This window comes from Labeo rohita, unplaced genomic scaffold (assembly GCF_022985175.1).
Source record: "Labeo rohita strain BAU-BD-2019 unplaced genomic scaffold, IGBB_LRoh.1.0 scaffold_135, whole genome shotgun sequence".
Taxonomy (NCBI): domain Eukaryota; kingdom Metazoa; phylum Chordata; class Actinopteri; order Cypriniformes; family Cyprinidae; genus Labeo; species Labeo rohita.
Genome location: NW_026127505.1, coordinates 104,359 through 121,947, shown reverse-complemented (window position 1 = coordinate 121,947; position 17,589 = coordinate 104,359). Strand labels below are relative to the sequence as shown.

Genomic DNA, 17,589 nt, shown 5'->3' with positions numbered 1-17,589 from the left:
ATGAAATCCAATCAAACTTCAGAAAAATCATATGAATTAATTCCTCTAAATATCCTGACAGGACTTTTTCCTTTTTCATGTTCTCATGACAGTGCGTTTACGGCCGTGCAGATAACAGCAGGGCCTTATTCTGTGTGTTAGTTAATCATTAGCTGTTAGTAAATGACACTGCTGAAAGAGGAAGAAGATGCAACAGCAAAAACACACTCGAAAATACTCATCCAACAGATACTACTCTATCTTTGTAAACAAGAAATATTTTCTGTGCTTGAGTGACTAAAACTATACATTTCTTAAAAAAACCTATACATTCTTTTGCCTGAAATAAAATAAACATTAACTGAAACTATTTTTTGGTATAACTATTTATTTATATATTTATTTATTTTATTTATTTCATTTCTCATTTAGTTTTATAGTAATTTTATGTAAAATAACTAAAATTGAAATAAAAGTTAATTAAAAAAAAAAAAAACCTTTATAGACAATTTAAAAAAAAACTAAACTGTTACTAAAACTTAACTAATCTAAACAAGAATAAAAACCATTTTTAAATAGTAATTAAAACTATAATAAAATAACCCCACTTGTGTGGATTTATAAGATTTTTAATCTTAGAGATATTTTACACTAATAAATATAATAATTTAAGTTTTCATTCATATGCAGTCCAAAAAAACAAAAAAAATAAACAAACAAAAAAATTCTACATTTAGAAATCATCAATTGAAATCTCATGGGCAATATGTGGATCGAAGATGAAAGGGGTTTTCAAGCATCAAAACAGTAAAAGTTTTATACAGCTTTAAATTTCCCCCTAAATTACAACGCATCCTTTTTGGTTTAATTTTTCAGAGCAAAAAATGACCATCATCCATTTTTACCATGATTTACAAAAAATGTAAACCATGTACATTTCAGTGTAACAGTAGTTCACAACAAAATTATCTTTTAAGGCCTATTTAGATCCAAAATCATTAGATGACATTAAGAGTCTCTATTTATGGAACACAGTTCAGCTCCACAAATACTAATTCCTTTTTTTTTTTTTTTTTTTTAAACCACTGTCCTTTAGATAAATTTGTCAGCAAGATGTTTTAAACATTTAAAATGTAAAAAAAAATAATAATAATAAATAAATAAATAAATAAATAAATAATAATAATAATAATATATATTTTTTAAATAAGTACAGGTCAGAATAAGTATATTTCATTTTTACATAGATATGAATGATGATAGAACATTATTTCACCCATATTTTGATATTTTATTTTTTCACAAAAGTTATCTGAAACATTACAGACTTTACTTGCATTTAATATGATTTCTGTGTATATAAAATCACTTTTGCATTTTTAATTTGAAAATGTGATGTCTCGTCTTTAATACATCATTAGAATTTAGTATGTTTCAGAAATGACTTATTTGCAAATGTTCATGCATGTAGACGACAGAGATGCCCAGGACATTCAACTATTGCACTCGGAAGGCATGAGGCATTTCCTTTCGCATGCAGGAAGTCACATTAAATGATCAGAAAACCACATTTAAATAATCCACCCCAGATCATACTATGATTTCCCAACCCAACATTTCAAAAGGTTAAAAAATAAAGCACTGATCTACAGTGTTAAACAATGGTTTAATCAACCTCACATTTATAAACACGTCAAGCTACAGGAAGTAATGCAACACTGACACACCAAAAAACACTCAATCAGCTTGTAAAACAGAAAAAGAGGATCAGATGGGTGCACTATACAGTATGTGTGCAAATAAAGCTTAATACTTATATATCCAACTTTATATAAAGATTTGGTCAATAATATGTGACCCTGGACCACAAAACCAGTCAGAAGTAGCACAGGTATATTTGTAGCAATAGTCAACAATACATTGTATGGGTCAAAAATATAGATTTTTTTTTTTAATGCCAAAAATCATTAGGATGTTAAGGAAAGATCATGTTCCATGTTCCTACTGTAAATATCAAAACTTAATTTTTGATTAGTAATATGTATTGCTAAGATCTTCTTTTGGTCAAATTTAAAGGTGATTTTCTCAATATTTAGATTTTTCGCACCCTCAGATTCTAGATTTTCAAATAGTTGTATCTTGGCCAAATATTGTCCTATCCTAACAAACCATACATCAACGGAAAGCTTATTTAGCTTTCAGATTATGTATAAAAAAAAAAAAAAAAATCAACCCTTGATCCAAAAACTCATAAGTTCTAAAGTCCTAAGAAAAGAATGGGTACAACTTTAGACGTTTTTGATCCACTTCAAATGTTGAGATTTTATATATATATATATATATATATATATATATATATATATATATATATATATATACACACACACACACACACACACACACACACACACACATATGCCTTTGTATTATTTACAATTTAAACAAAATTGCTTTTTTTTTTTTTTTTTTTTTCTGTGTATATTCACCATTATACAAGGAGTTGGCCAATAATATATATATATATTTTTTATATATTTTATTTTTATTTATTTATTTTTTTATAATAAATTAATACATTTGATTTTTCAATGAAAGCAACACAGATACAACAAAGATGAGTACATTTATATTTCTGCTTTTAACAGATGCTTTACTGTAAATTTACCTGGACTAGTTTAGATGGTAAAAACAATGCAATTTACTACCAACTAACACTACAGGACTTATGCGAGTGAATTTTTAGACATTACCGGGCTTTTCTCAGGCTCTACTTACAATTTAATTTAAAGACATCATTACTGTTATATTTATCTGTAAACAGAGGTGTTTAGAAACAGCATGTGACTGCTTCAACTCACTCCAGACGGCCAAATGCAGATATTTGACATATTTTAACCCCTAAAACTAGTCTATAGTAGTCAACATTTGAAGTAGATTAAAACCTTTCATCAAAGTTGCCCTAAAACCAAAACAATACCCGTTCTTCTTGTCTTAGGACAACTTTGACAAACTTTTTTGATCCACTTCAAATGTTGACTACTGTATATTCTAGAACTCGCGTCGGTTTCACACTGGATGCGCAGGCAGAGCAGAGGCAGCGCAGAAGCTGTGTTTGCGCAGAGCGGGAGCAGCACGCGCCCATTGTGAACCGCGGCTTGTGTACTGCAAATACAGACGGGTATCGTTCATTCGGTCACGCTTTTCAGGTGTTCTCTGACAACTGTTTGTCAAGTGCTTTGATTTATGATATGGGCAGCATGCTGTAATGCGGCCGTGTTCCCCTCTGTCCCACACATGTGCATGTAGGCTAACATGCTGTACATAGGTAGTTTACAAGATAACAAATAATCTTAAAATTAATAAATACCTTTAGTTTTAATAATTTAAACAGGCCTTTTAAATTTGGGCAGTAACTCCTGGCAGTGATGTTTTCATGTAGTTGATTCTGTGCAAACTCTTATATTTGATGTCTTTTTTTTATGCTGTAGTTTTTTTTTTTTTATGCTGTAGTACCAAATGAAAAATGCTAAATTATTGAATAATTCATCTTAATGATTCTCAATTTGTTTTTTCAATAACAAAAAGAATATATACAAGTATATTATTTGAGGTAAAATCACCCCTGCTGTAGGGGCTACACTGCAAAAAATTATTTTCCTTCTGAGTAATTTTTGTCTTGTTTTCTAGTATAAATATCTAAGAATTTTTGAATCAGGATGCATTTACTTGACAAGTAAAATGACTTATATTATGTAATTTTGTTAGTTTTTGCTTGAAACAAGCAAAAATATCTGCCAGTAGGGTAAGAAAAATAATCTTAAATCAAAGGCTTAACAAGATTATTTTTCTTGTCCCATTGGCAGATATTTTTGCTTGTTTTAAGCAAAAACTAACAAAATTACATAATATAAGTCATTTTACTTGTCAAGTAAATGCATCCTGATTCAAAAATTCTTAGATATTTATACTAGAAAACAAGACAAAAATTACTCAGAAGGAAAATAATTTTTTGCAGTGTAGCCCCTACAGCAGGGGTGATTTTACCTCAAATAATATACTTGTATATATTCTTTTTGTTATTGAAAAAACAAATTGAGAATCATTAAGATGAATTATTCAACACAGTTTGGGTAATTTTTTTTTCAGTAAACAAGATAATATCTTGAGTCATTTTACTTGTCCAGTAAATGCATCCCGATTCAAGAATTTTTAGATATTTATACTAGAAAACAAGACAAAAATACTAAGAAAGAAAATGTTTTGCAGTGTAAAGGCACAATCATTTACAAGATAATTAATAGATTTTTTTTTTTTTTTTTCCCATTTGTTGACATGACATGGTTAGATTCAGATGGTAAATATCATATGTTGGGTGTCCACCTTAGAGATAATCACCACGTTTATAATGAAACCATCAAATTTAAAAACATGATATTAAACATTATTAAAAATATAATTTGTTGTTACTACTGTAAATCTATATTAAATTATTATGTGATGTACTTTAATGCTTTCAGAATCTTTACTTTTAAAAATTTTGTTTCAGTATTTTAAAATGTTTTATTTACATGTTTAAACGACAGTAGCCAGTAGTATTATTTTAGCTAAAGTGTGTGCTTTTACCCCGTCATTGTGACACATGTGATACATGATTTTATGGTGAAATTGTTATTTTTCATGTTAATCAGGTCCATTTTGATTAAGAACTATGCACTGTTGCTTTAATCCAGCGTAAGTGGCGCAGCAAAAATAGACTCTGCGCCAAAATGATCCTGGCACTGCCGCTTCTGCTTTGCGCTGCCGCGCCGCCTCTGCATGCGGTGTGAATGCTCTAGCAAAGCTCCGATTTCTGTAACTTCTGAATTTCAGTTGCTTTTAAATGTTTCAGTAATTCAAAATCACCAACTGCTGTGTTTTAATGACTTGAGCACATTGATAACCTTGAGTTTCACGAATACAAGATTTTCATTTAAACTCTCTTGCCGTCATATAGTCGCAGATGCAACTCGAGAAGTGCTAAAGGCAGAAGTGCTCAGTAGTTTGTGGGAAAAATAACATGCAATTGGTTTCCTCTTTTTGTCATTGTCTTGCTTACACAACATCTTACAGTTCAGCCCAGACATGTAAGTTAAAGCCACACTCTACAGTCCATATCAACATACAGCATGTCACATGTGCTTTATATCAACTGTGAAACTTCCAAAGTCAAATTTAAGTGAACATAAGTGCTTGATTTCCCAGTGCAATCAGACATGACGAGTTGTTGTGAAACTAGCGTCTCACTACCTGCGAGTAAATACACTCCTCCTGAGGCTGCAGAGCTTTCGAGCGGTTCGAAATGAATGTCACCTCGCCGTACTGCACCTCGTCCTCCTCCTTCTTCCTTTCCTTCCTCTTTGTCTGCCGTCTGACCGCAGCGTATTCCCCATCAGCAGTCGGGAGTGATTCTGTGGAGAGAAAGGAGAAACGCAGACATGCTGAATAGCTGTTAGTTACTGCAGAAATTGCAGCTTTACCACAACTGCTAACTGACAAATGAAGCTTTTCAGGAGTAAAACTACTTTACTGAGAAACTAATATTAATGTAGCTAGTACTAGTAACACTAATGGTGAAACGACTAGTGATGGGAAAATCTGATAAATTTAACAACTCTCATTCAATAAATGGAACCACTCTTAGGAGAAGTTCACTTCCAGAACAAAGATTTACAGATGATGTATTCACCCCCTTGTCATCCAAGATGTTCATGTCTTTCTTTCTTTAGTCGTAAAGAAATTATGTTTTTTGAAGAAAACATTTCAGCATTTTCTCCATATAATGGACTGGTATGGTGCACCGGTTGGAACTTCCAAAATGCAGTTTACGATCCCAGCCGAGGAAGAAGGGTCTTATATAGCAAAACGATTGGTTATTTTCATTAAAATAATGCAATTTGTATACTTTTTAAATCTCAAATGCTCCTCTTGTCTTACTCTGCCTGAACTCTGTGTATTCTGGTTCATGTCAGTTCTCCCATCTCATGTTCTTCTCAACTTTTGATCTTCTTTGCATGTTTACTTTGCAAACACTGTGTCTGTACTTCTGCAGCGATGTAGGATGATTTTGAAATGATTTTTGAAATTGAGGGAGAAAATACAATTGGAGTTTTTCAACATACCCTAACACTGTCTTGAGCCAGAATACACAGAGTTCAGGGAGAGCAAGACAAGATGAGCGTTTGACATTAAAAAGGATTTAAATTGTTTTTTTTTTTTTTTTTAATGAAACCAATAGTTACGCTAGATAAGACCCTTCTTCCTCAGCTGGGATCGTTTACAACCACATTTGGGATCGTTTGAAGCCGCATTTAAACCGCATTTTGGAAGTTCAAACTCGGGGCACCATATCAGTCCATTATATGGAGAAAAATCCTGAAATGTTTCCCTCAAAAAACAATTTCTTTATGACTGAAGAAAGAAAGACATGAACATCATGGATGACAAGGGGGTGAGTACATTATCTGTAAATTGTTGTTCTGGAAGTGGACTTCTCCTTTTAAAATGTTACATTTTCAAATCCCATATACATTTCCACAATCTTTGATCATATCCTACATTAGAAAATCATTATATTGCAGCAAAAGATATTCACTTCATGAGTCTTTTGTTCATTTGTAACATGACGGACACAATAAACAAATCATTCATGAACCATCCCATCACTATTAAACTACCGACTACTCTACAGATTAGCTTAGTTACTAAGTGAGCATGAGATTAATCTTCTAAACCACTAAAACTTTGTTTCTAATGCTGCGATTTCCTCAGAAGACAATATAAGAAGTCTTAGTTTACAAACAAAGACCAAAACCTTTCACTGCTGTTTATACATTACAATCTTTAAAAAAAAAAAAAAAACAACAACAGACAGATGATTTAACATTCCTCTTCTGCTAATATTTATAATACAAATTAACAAACTTTTAACAAACTAAAAAATAAATAATAATAGTAATAATAATAATAATAATATGAATATGCCAGAGGCTCAGCAGTGACAAAATACATTATAGTACAAAGCATGTAATATTACAATAATAATGCCTTCCATTGTCGTTCTGTCTGTAAATAAATGCGTTGACAGGACAGCCTATCAGAGCTCTCAGACCAAAGGATATGATTGGATGAATATTTAATGATCCTACGGTTTCCATAGTGGATATAAACACATTTAGACACCTACCCTGCTTTTATTGAAATAAAACTAAATTAAACTCTACATGAGAATGGGTAATGAGCTGTAGATTTAGTCTAGCGTCGAATGGTTGAGCTTGACTAGTCAACTTTGCAATTGAAGACTTTCCGTCATTCTGTAGAATGAGTTTAATGATGACACTTTTGAGTCACTTCTCCATTTGTGTAAAAAGGGAATAACATGATAACAAGTGCCTTGGAATTACAAGGTTCTGTCTTATGTTTTTGTCAAATTTGAGTTATTCACATATTCTTATTCTGTGACAACACATCTACATTATGTGATGTTTCTTTTGTACACCATGTAAATTTTAGGCCTTTTTTTAGGAAACGAAAAGGGTTCTACCTATAAAACTTTAAAGCTTAATATCTCAAATCTGCTCAGAATGCAGATAGAACCTTATAATTCCAAGTTGACAAAGTTTGCACTGAACATGGTATGGGAACTGACTGACTGATTCAGAGCAAAAAAAAAGAATCAACCCCAAAAGAGTCTAGTTACAAACATTATCTTCATTACCTACTCCATAAAGCAGTGTTCAAACATTAAACTACATGATATTAAAAGACAGAATCAACCCGTTTCTACGTGATATTTTCTTTTAGTCTGAAAGGATGTGAAGGATCTGAAGTGATGCAAAGAGTGTTGGTAACAATGAACTCGAGTTGTAGGCAGTAACATGAAAACATCACTAAGTTAATGATTGAGGCTAATACACCACAAGCTGAAAACAACAGTGTAAAGTAGATCTCCAAGCTTCACTGAGTTTCTTACCCTTTTTCTCAGAGATATCCGCGTATGTGAGCTCTGTATCTCCAGCAGCGTCTGATGGGAAAACACTCACATTATCAACAGATCAACTACAATCTCGTATTTCAATCATTAAAGTACAGGCTTCAAAACTAGCCTCATCACGATCATGCCGGTCAAATGAGTGTTTGCATGCAATGCATTGAGGTCATATATTCAATCTTTGATTTACTGGATCTTATTCGTGAAGCGAATTGTAATATAGGAGTAAATTCAGAGTAATCTGCACATACAAAGTAAGTACTCTCCCAAAAATTCACAAATGCTTCATTAAACCTCAGAATTCATGTTTTAACATTGTTAATAAATTCTAATAATTCATAAATAAGCATGCATCTATGCACATTTACAAATGGCAATTAATTTTCACATTTAACTAACTGGTTAAATAATTCATTTGTAATGATATATTATTATAGTAAATAGTTATTAAAATGCAATGTCAAAAGAACAATAAATATTTAAATGTTATATACATGTTTAACATGTTGGGTTTTTTCAAACATTCAAACATTGTGAACATACAAACACTGCTTATTAAAATAATATACATAAAAATTAATTCTGCTTATGTTTCATGAATAAGGCCAAATGTCTTTAACCATCCTATTCATGCCATGGTCATACTAGAGTAATACTAGCCAAAAATAAATGGTCAAATTATCATTATCAAATCTAATAATCTGGTTAAAACTAAAGAGTTTTCTTTCTATGCATTCATGAGGCTTGAGGAATAATATTGTTTATAAGACATTCTGACATTTTGCACCAGTTTTATCCACAGAAAGTTTGTCAGATCATCTTTACAACATTTACAACATATAATGTTTCTACTTTTGGTGTAATTGTCTTTGAAACTGTAAGCGAGTGCAATGACCAAACAAATCTATTCAGCATATATAACATATAATCTACAAATCTTCTGAAAATCTTGAGGGATATTAACCAATGTGTTTTGCTCTGTAATTGCTGCTTGCATTGAACTACAGTATTACAGTACAGTACTACATTTTAACCTTTATCTGTTAGGATATGAATTACAGATTCATATGATCTGACCTGGTGTTGACTTGAGCCGTTTCTTCTTGTAAACATAACATGCGGTGATGAACAGCAGAATCACAATCAGCACAGCGCAGCCTGCGATCAGATAAACTACAACTATGGCGAGAAAAAAAAGAAAGAAAAGGTAATTTAAATCAAACCCCAAAAATGCATTGAAAAGGTCATTTATATCAACTGCAACATTTAAAAATTAAAATAAATAAAATAAAAATCTTTAACACCTACAATTAATAGCACAGTAAGTTTTAAAAAACATATTAGTTACACTGCCATCATTATTTTTGGGTTTATTTATAATTCACAGTATTTGTTGTAGCTCAACACTCACACGTCAGTGGATTTGCTTCAGTGCTCTGAGTGAGGGTTTGATTCGTACCAGCTGATGAGAAACTCGTACCATAATGTGACGTCTGTGTAGTGCTGGACACTGTAGAGGTCACTGTAGAGGTCACAGCTGGAGTAGTTGGTACTGAAATAAAACATAAGCACAGAATCACCTGCTTTCTCTCTTAATATAATGTAATGCAGAGATAATCATTTTGAAGAACTAAGTGGCCAGTTAAGAGATAATTTGTCTGAATCTTAGCAACTCTGTCAAGGAAACAGTCAGGTCACATTTCAGTTCAAAACTGTAAGTAGCAACTAATATTTTTCATAATGTTTCATTGTATGTTTTTAGGGGCATTAAACCATTTTGAATTGTAATATTTACCCTCACATGTCATTTTTGACTAAAGTAGGGGAAAAAATAAAATGTAAACTCTCAATATATCCGAATGGGGGGGGAAATTATATTAATAATAACTTATATATAAAATGTAAAATATTATATAATGTACATAATTTTGGGTTTTTTGTTTTGATCATGTTTGTTTGTTTGTTTATAATTTAGTGCCACACCAGCTATTGCTGAAAAACAAGAGGAAAAAGTTTATTTTAAAGTTTAAATTTTCATTAAAAAGACTAAACCCAGTGTAAATCTGTTCTCATGTCATTCAGAATTCTTTATAAAGATTCCTAGAGCAGTTAAAACCATCACAATCCATCAAAATATGCTTCAGAGACACTGCAGTCTGGTATAATGGGATTTGGGGGGTAAAACATGATTTTGTTCTTGGCAGGTTTTGAGAGATTCTACATCACTCTTATTGCTGTTGCTACTGTTTACCAGATATGTGGGCATTAATGTATTAAAATCTCACCAGGACAGGGTTTGACACTAATGGTTTTCTCCATAACTGACGTTGTTCTTCACGCTGCAGCTGATGTTTCCAATAGCTGATGTTTCATTTAGTTGAATGGTAGTGTTTCTAACCATTGGTCCTTGTTCTAATATTATTCCATTCAGAGTCCAGTTGTAGGTGATTTGATCACCCTCAGATGAGCAGGACACTGACCTCTGATTGGAGGAGCAGCTGACTGACACTTCCACTGAGCCAATAGGAGCTGGAGGGAGGGACACATGACAGTCAATATCAAGACATTTCTAAACAAAATTTGTATGTGATTGCTGGACTCACTAAACATGCAGTGTAGGTCAGTCATGTGACAACAATGTAGCAAATTACTGTTTGAAATGCTTTCACATGTTATTTTATAAGCAGTATACAGTAAGCAGCATGCTCATATTTCAATCTGAACATAGTCTTAGTACAGGGAAAGTGCAGATGAATTTGACTAAATTCTTCCAGACATTCAATAATGAGCTGCAATAAAAACCTTCACAGAGATTGAACTGATTGATTTGTATGAGAGTGAGATCTTTGGAGAACATGAGATTGGAATGAGTCTGATGAGAGAGTTTCTGTACCTTCAACAATCACTTGAAGATCTCTAGATGTTTCTGTGCCGTCTGAGTGAATGAGTCTTAATCTGTAATTCCCTGAATCTGCTCTGATCACACGGTTTATTATCAGAGTCCCATTAATGACTGTCACTTCAGCTCTGTTATTATAAAGATCACATTCCTTCATCCTGCCATATTTTACTCTACAAACTGGATCATCTTGTGTGTTGTATATTCTCTTTATTATCTTCAGGTCATATTCACTAGTGTCCAGCACCATCAGCAGATTGAGTTTGTGTCCCAGAGCTGCGTAACAGGGATCAGACTGATCAAACCTACAGAACCGATCCAGACCTGAAGAACAAAACACACAATGAATTGTACCAAAATCTACAGACAACAATTAAAAACAGACACAAATTATACTAACATTCACAGAAAAAGTTCAGAAACAAACTGAAGAAACGCATCAGACTGATCTTGGTTTGCAGTTCTTTGTTCAATTTGCACCATCAAAATTAATCAAATGAATGAAATGATTCGCGATACGCGATTTAAAGTCCCGTTTTGTATGGCAAGCCAAAGGGGTCAGAATTAATTCGCCATAGATAAATCATCACCTGGACACAAAACGCCTTGGCTTAGGTTGTAAAACAAAATAACTGTTAAATACGCCGTCCTGGTAAAAAACGTTATTTTAAAATTATTTTACGGTAAAAAACGCCGTATTTAACGGTATAATGTAGTATAATGAGCCACGCCCGCTGATTCCACAGCCAGTAATATTGAACTGTTCTCACCTAATCAATGATAAACAGAAGTTACAGAACCAGACCAGACTAATTCACCATGGATCGTTTTAGCGGAAGTGCTTGTGAACTGATAGGAAATATTTACGTACAAAGTATCACTACTAACATTGAATATTGACCGATTCCACGTCTTTATCGCACTTTAATGTAATTGTTAATTACATGGACAGCATTTATATACCAAAAAAACATCTGCATGCTGCTGAATAACAAGATGTTATGTAATGAAGCTAAGCGATTGTCCAGTGCTGTCAAGGCTGTCCTGACATAAACGATCATCTGATTGCTGCCGAACTTACACAAATACACGGTTTTTAACATAATATTCAATTGATTAATGGGATCCGATTGGGTTGTTTCTGAAACAGTGAATCATTTTGCGAAGATGTGTGGTTTACTGATTCAGAGAACATCAAAGCTCCCTTGATACTGTGTTGTGACTGCTCACTTATTTATACAATTTATTCGTTGTTTGAAATGAAATCATTACAATTAATAGGCCTAACTTACAATGTTTTTGATTAAAAGTGATCACATTAGACAGTTTCAGTCAGCATTAAAAAAATTTCATGACATCATTTTCATTAAATGGTAGTTTCCTAAAAAGACCAAAATATAATGTGCGTTGTTAACAGATTACACACAGAGTCTTCTCAACCTTTTGGACTACACAGCAGGAAATTATCAGACTGATTCACTGAGGAAAGAGGCAGATGCTGTTAGTTTGCTTTAAAACAAAATTAATTGACCAATTTTTAAAAATGGAACAATTTTCAGGCACGTTTTCTAAAAAAAACCATGCAAAATGACCCTGGACCACAAAACCAGTCAAAGTGTCAAATTTCCAAAATTGATTTATACATCATCTGAAAACTGAATAAATAATCCTTCCACTAATGTATAGTTTGTTATTATCTACAGGAGAAGGACAATATTTGGCCAAGATACAATCTATTTTTAATTTGGAATTTTATGGTGCCAAAAAAAAAATACTTGTAAAATCAATGTTAAAGATTGTTCAAATACAGTTTTATATTAAGTTCTTAATTTTTGATATTTAAATGTAAATAATTTTTTTTCAAAATATCTTCATGGAACATGATCTTCATATACATTTTTAATGATTTTTGGTGTAAAACAAAAATCAATAATTTTGAAACAACAATGTTTTTTGACTAAAAAACAGAGATATACCCCAGCGACTTAAGACCAGGATCCAGGATCAAGAGCTTCAAACACACACACACACTTCAGAGAAATTCTGTCAAATCTGATTCTGAGAAATTACTTGAATGCGCACTGAATGCATTTGATTCAAAACGGGACTTTAAAGTGCGTATTACGAATCATTTGTTTTAGATCGGGACTTACTAGCAGGTTCGCAGGATGTTTTTATCCCAAAAATAATTCAGTAGACGGAGGTATGCATAGAATTTGGATTAATGAACAACTGTTAAATAGAACATTTAAGAATTAAACATTGGAATAACAGCTAGTCTGTGTGCTCTCACTCATCCTAATGTTAATTTTATTTAAATGATGTATCATGCTTTTACCGTCCACAAAGTTTTCCTAAAACACTTTATGGTTACTAACATGCCATATTCTGATGCATAAACTGTCTTTGTCTTTCTGTACAAACCAATTTACTCGCAGACATTTCTCTCTCTATTAATAATGTCTTCTTTCTGACAGTGACATCATATTTAATGAAAAGACATCATATGATGAAATAAAATATACACTTTTATTTATATAAATTTAATCCAGTATTTACAAAATGTTAAAACTTTCTTAGTACAAGGGACACAAGGAAACACTCACATTCTCTCACATATCTGTATTACTCCACTAATATAAACTGTTCAGAAATCAGAAAACACTACGACTAGACTATTGCAAACTCTTAATGTAATACTACAACTCAAATAAAAACTACAGATGTTTTTGTTTCAGAGATTCATGTGATTGATCAGCATCATAAGATGAGTTTGACATGAAAGTGACTCACATGCAGTAGTTTGCAGCAGCAGCATCAGTCCAAAGATGAGCATCATTTCTCTAAAATCCAGTTTCCAGAAGAGCCCAAAACCAGCAGAAGAGTGTGATGCTGCTTCAGATCGTCTGGACTTTTGTCCGTCTGTGTTCTGTCTCTCATCAAGCGTCTTCACAGCGAGACTTACACTGGACTGACACATGAGGAAACATCTGACCGCTTCACTGAGGAAAGAGGAAGTTTCCTCATATGGGGGAAGACACACGCTGTTCGTTTGCATTGCAGTTCATCTAAAACAAGTGAAACTGAAAGAAAGAAAGTATAATTTTCAGACACATTTTCAAAAAAGTGCAAAAAATGACCAATTATACAAAATACTTTACAAATTCTCCTTTGTCAAATATAATATAATCTTTACTTTACTGATGAAATGCTTTAGACCAGGGTTTCCTTAAATCTTGCTCTGAAGGGACATTGCAGCATTTAGCTGTGTCTGATCAAACTCACCTACCTGTGATTTTCTAATGATCCTGAAGACATTATTAACATGTTCAGGTGTGTTTGATCAGGGTTAGAGCTAAACTCTGCAGGAGAGTGGATTTCGTGGGCCAGATTTAGTGACAGTTTTATTGGGAGTAAACCAGAATCAGGTCTAAATGTGGTTGTTACAAGGTTGTTTGTAATATCTTCCTCTGAGTGTGTGATGATGTTTGTAGTTTGACTCAGATCCAGTCAGTTCACATGTGAAGGAAGAGAATATTCTGAGCTTCAGCCCGTTGGACTCGATCTTCTGTTTATGGAGCTGAGACTCATGGGACACGTTGAGTTTGTATCTGCTAATTTATTAAAATGAGTTTAATCTTATTTATTTTAACTTAACTTAACTTAATTAAAGCTACATTGTGGATCTTTTTAGTTAAAATTAACAAATTATTCATAAATCAACAAAACATTGATGGAAAACATATTCATTTTTTGAATGGTGGACAAAACACTTTCTTTTTCATGAGCGACATCTGCAGGAGGAAACAAGAGTTACAGCTGAACACATTTACTAAAATTAATTTGATTTCTGTCTGGATTTTTTTTTTTTTTATGTTGTTTATTTGTTTTTTATTTATGTTGAAATTCATTGATGTGCTTTCTGTTCAACTGATTATTTTAATTGGCTATTATTTCTCAATGATTGAGCTTATGACTTTTGACTGCAAATATGGTTTCATTTTAAAGCATTTTATTTTCATTTATCTCAAAAAAGTTTTAATTATTCATAAATTCAGCAATAAGCCCATTTACAATTTCTAAAGAATTACATGTTTCTCAATATTTATGATGACACAAATATCTTGTGAAGAAAAATGCACAAATGTGGTAAAACTTGGTAAAAGCCATCTCAAAAACTGCATATTCAAGCAAAATCACCACCAGATGCTGCAAAACTGAAGAACAGATAAAACATCTAAACAGACACTGTAAATGAAGAGAAATCAACCAAACACAATAAAGTAAAAGAGAAAAAGCAGAAATATGAAATAAACACACAGAATGACTTCACAATCTGACAGATCTGAATCAGAGAAATAAAAAGAATTTGATCAGTGATGAACAGAAGAGGTTTCATGTAATGAAATAAAAAAACAAAAAGTTAATTCAAAGCATAAAGACAAATTAATAAAATAAGCAATAAAAAATAATCTGCATAAAAACTAGAAAAATAAAACTAGAAAATCCATTTATATCTCCTGGTTTTAATTTTATCTTTTGGTTTTATACTATAAGATCTGCTGTCGACAGGTGAAATCTGGATTGATGTGAGAATCTGTGAAATTCTGAAGTCATTTCTCATAGATGTGATGATCTGCTGCTGCTCTCATGAATCTTCTGCTGTGTGTTCATGTCGTTCTCTAAATCTTCTCATTCTTACTTTCTGATCTTCCTGTTTCTTTCCTAAAAGCATCACATCATCATCATCTTCACACTCTTAATATTTGCATGTCAAATCCATAATGATGATCATAAATGTCTCTGACCTGACGTGTGTCTCATGTAGATGTGAAAACCTCCTAACAGACCCAACAGAACCATCAGCTGAAAACACCAGACCAGCACAAACACCACAGACACTGAACACACTGAACAACAACAATTAGACAGAAAACAAAACCCATCGTTCATGTTTCCAGTAGTGTGTTTGTTAAACTCGTACCACATTCTGATGTGTGTGTGCTGCTGGTCACTGTAGAGGTCAAACTAGAGGTCACAGGTGCAGTAGTTGCTCCTGAAATCAAACATCAGCACAGAATCACCTGCTTTCTCTCTCTGAACCACATCAACACAATTCACTGCTGAGACCAAACTGAAACAAACTCATGACACTTTTCAACAATTAAGAACCCAATTAAGGGAACTGATTCTCTTATGTGATTGGTGTCACTGTAGTTTTTATATATAAATGGACATTCATGTATTAAAATCTCACCAGGACAGGGTTTGACTCTAATGGTTTTCTCTCCATAACTGACGTTGTTCTTCACGCTGCAGCTGATGTTTCCATCAGTTCCCTCATTCAGCTGAATGGTAGTGTTTCTAACCATTGGTCCTTGTTCTAATATTATTCCATTCAGAGTCCAGTTGTAGATGATCTGATCACCCTCAGATGAGCAGGACACTGAAGTCTGATTGGAGGAGCAGCTGATTGACACTTCCACTGAGCCAATAGGAGCTGGAGGGAGGGACACATGACAGTCACATGACAAACACAGGAGAATCTTGTTCTTCCACACTACTCAAAACTATTACTGGATTGTATGTGTTTTTACATTCAATAATGAGCAGGAAGAAAAACCTTCACAGAGATTGAACTGATTGATTTGCATGAGAGTGAGATCTTTGGAGAACATGAGATTGGAATGAGTCTGATGAGAGAGTTTCTGTACCTTCAACAATCACTTGAAGATCTCTAGATGTTTCTGTGCCGTCTGAGTTCAAGAGTATTAATGTGTAATTCCCTGAATCTGCTTTGGTAACTCGCTTTATTATCAGAGTCCCATTAATGACTGTCACTTCAGGTCTGTTATTATAAAGATCACATTCCTCCTTCTTGATACGGTCATTCTTCATGCTTTCATGTTGTTGTTTATTCTCTTTTTTAACTGCAGTTTATATTTACTAGTGTTCACCATCAGCAGATTGAGTTTGTGTCCCAGAGCTGTGTAACAGTGATCAGACTGATCAAACCTGCAGTTCCACTCCACACCTGAAAAATAAAAACACACACAATGAAAATGTACCAAAATCTACGTCATGAATTAAAATCAGACACAAATTACACAAACATTCACAGAAATAAAGTTCAACTGAAGAAACCTATCAGACTCTTGATCTGATCTTAGTTCATCCCAGGAATGATCTTCTGTCATTTGCGTCTCTTATTACTGATATTAACAAATATATCACATGACAGATTTGATTTGGATTAGTGAACAGCTGTTAAAATGGAACATTTGTTTTAAGAAATAAGCATTGAATTAATATTGGAATATCAGCTGGTCTGTATGCTCTCATTCATCCTAATGTTAATTTTATTTCAGATTATGCATTCTTTTACTGTCCACAAAGTTTTTCTAAAACACTTTGCATATTAACATGCCATATTCTGATAATGCATAAATTGTCTTTGTCCTTTCTGTTTAAACCCATTACTCTGTGACATTTCTCTCTTTATTTATAATATTTTCCTTCTGACAATGAAATCATATTTAATGATGAGACATCATTTGGTAAAACTCATATATTAAAAATGATTTTTGTTTATATAAATGTATTTAGCATTTACAAAATGCTAAAACTTTCTTAGCACAGGGGACATAAGAAAACTTTCACAATTTGTAATATTCCACTAATATAA

At 32.8% G+C, this 17,589-nt stretch overlaps 1 protein-coding gene across 1 annotated transcript in view; it reads right to left on the bottom strand.

The window, feature by feature from the left end:
* Positions 1–4,699: 4,699 nt before the first annotated feature.
* LOC127158121 (uncharacterized) overlaps positions 4,700–17,589 on the bottom strand; it is a 77,018-nt gene continuing 64,128 nt past the window's right edge. Inside the window, exons 9-13 of the mRNA XM_051101271.1 lie at positions 16,162–16,404; positions 9,417–9,557; positions 9,083–9,184; positions 7,988–8,038; positions 4,700–5,426 (exon numbers count right to left, since the gene is read on the bottom strand). Coding sequence (XP_050957228.1) covers positions 5,251–5,426; positions 7,988–8,038; positions 9,083–9,184; positions 9,417–9,557; positions 16,162–16,404 — 713 coding nt within the window. The 3' untranslated portion in view covers positions 4,700–5,250. The remainder of the gene's footprint in view (positions 5,427–7,987; positions 8,039–9,082; positions 9,185–9,416; positions 9,558–16,161; positions 16,405–17,589) is intronic.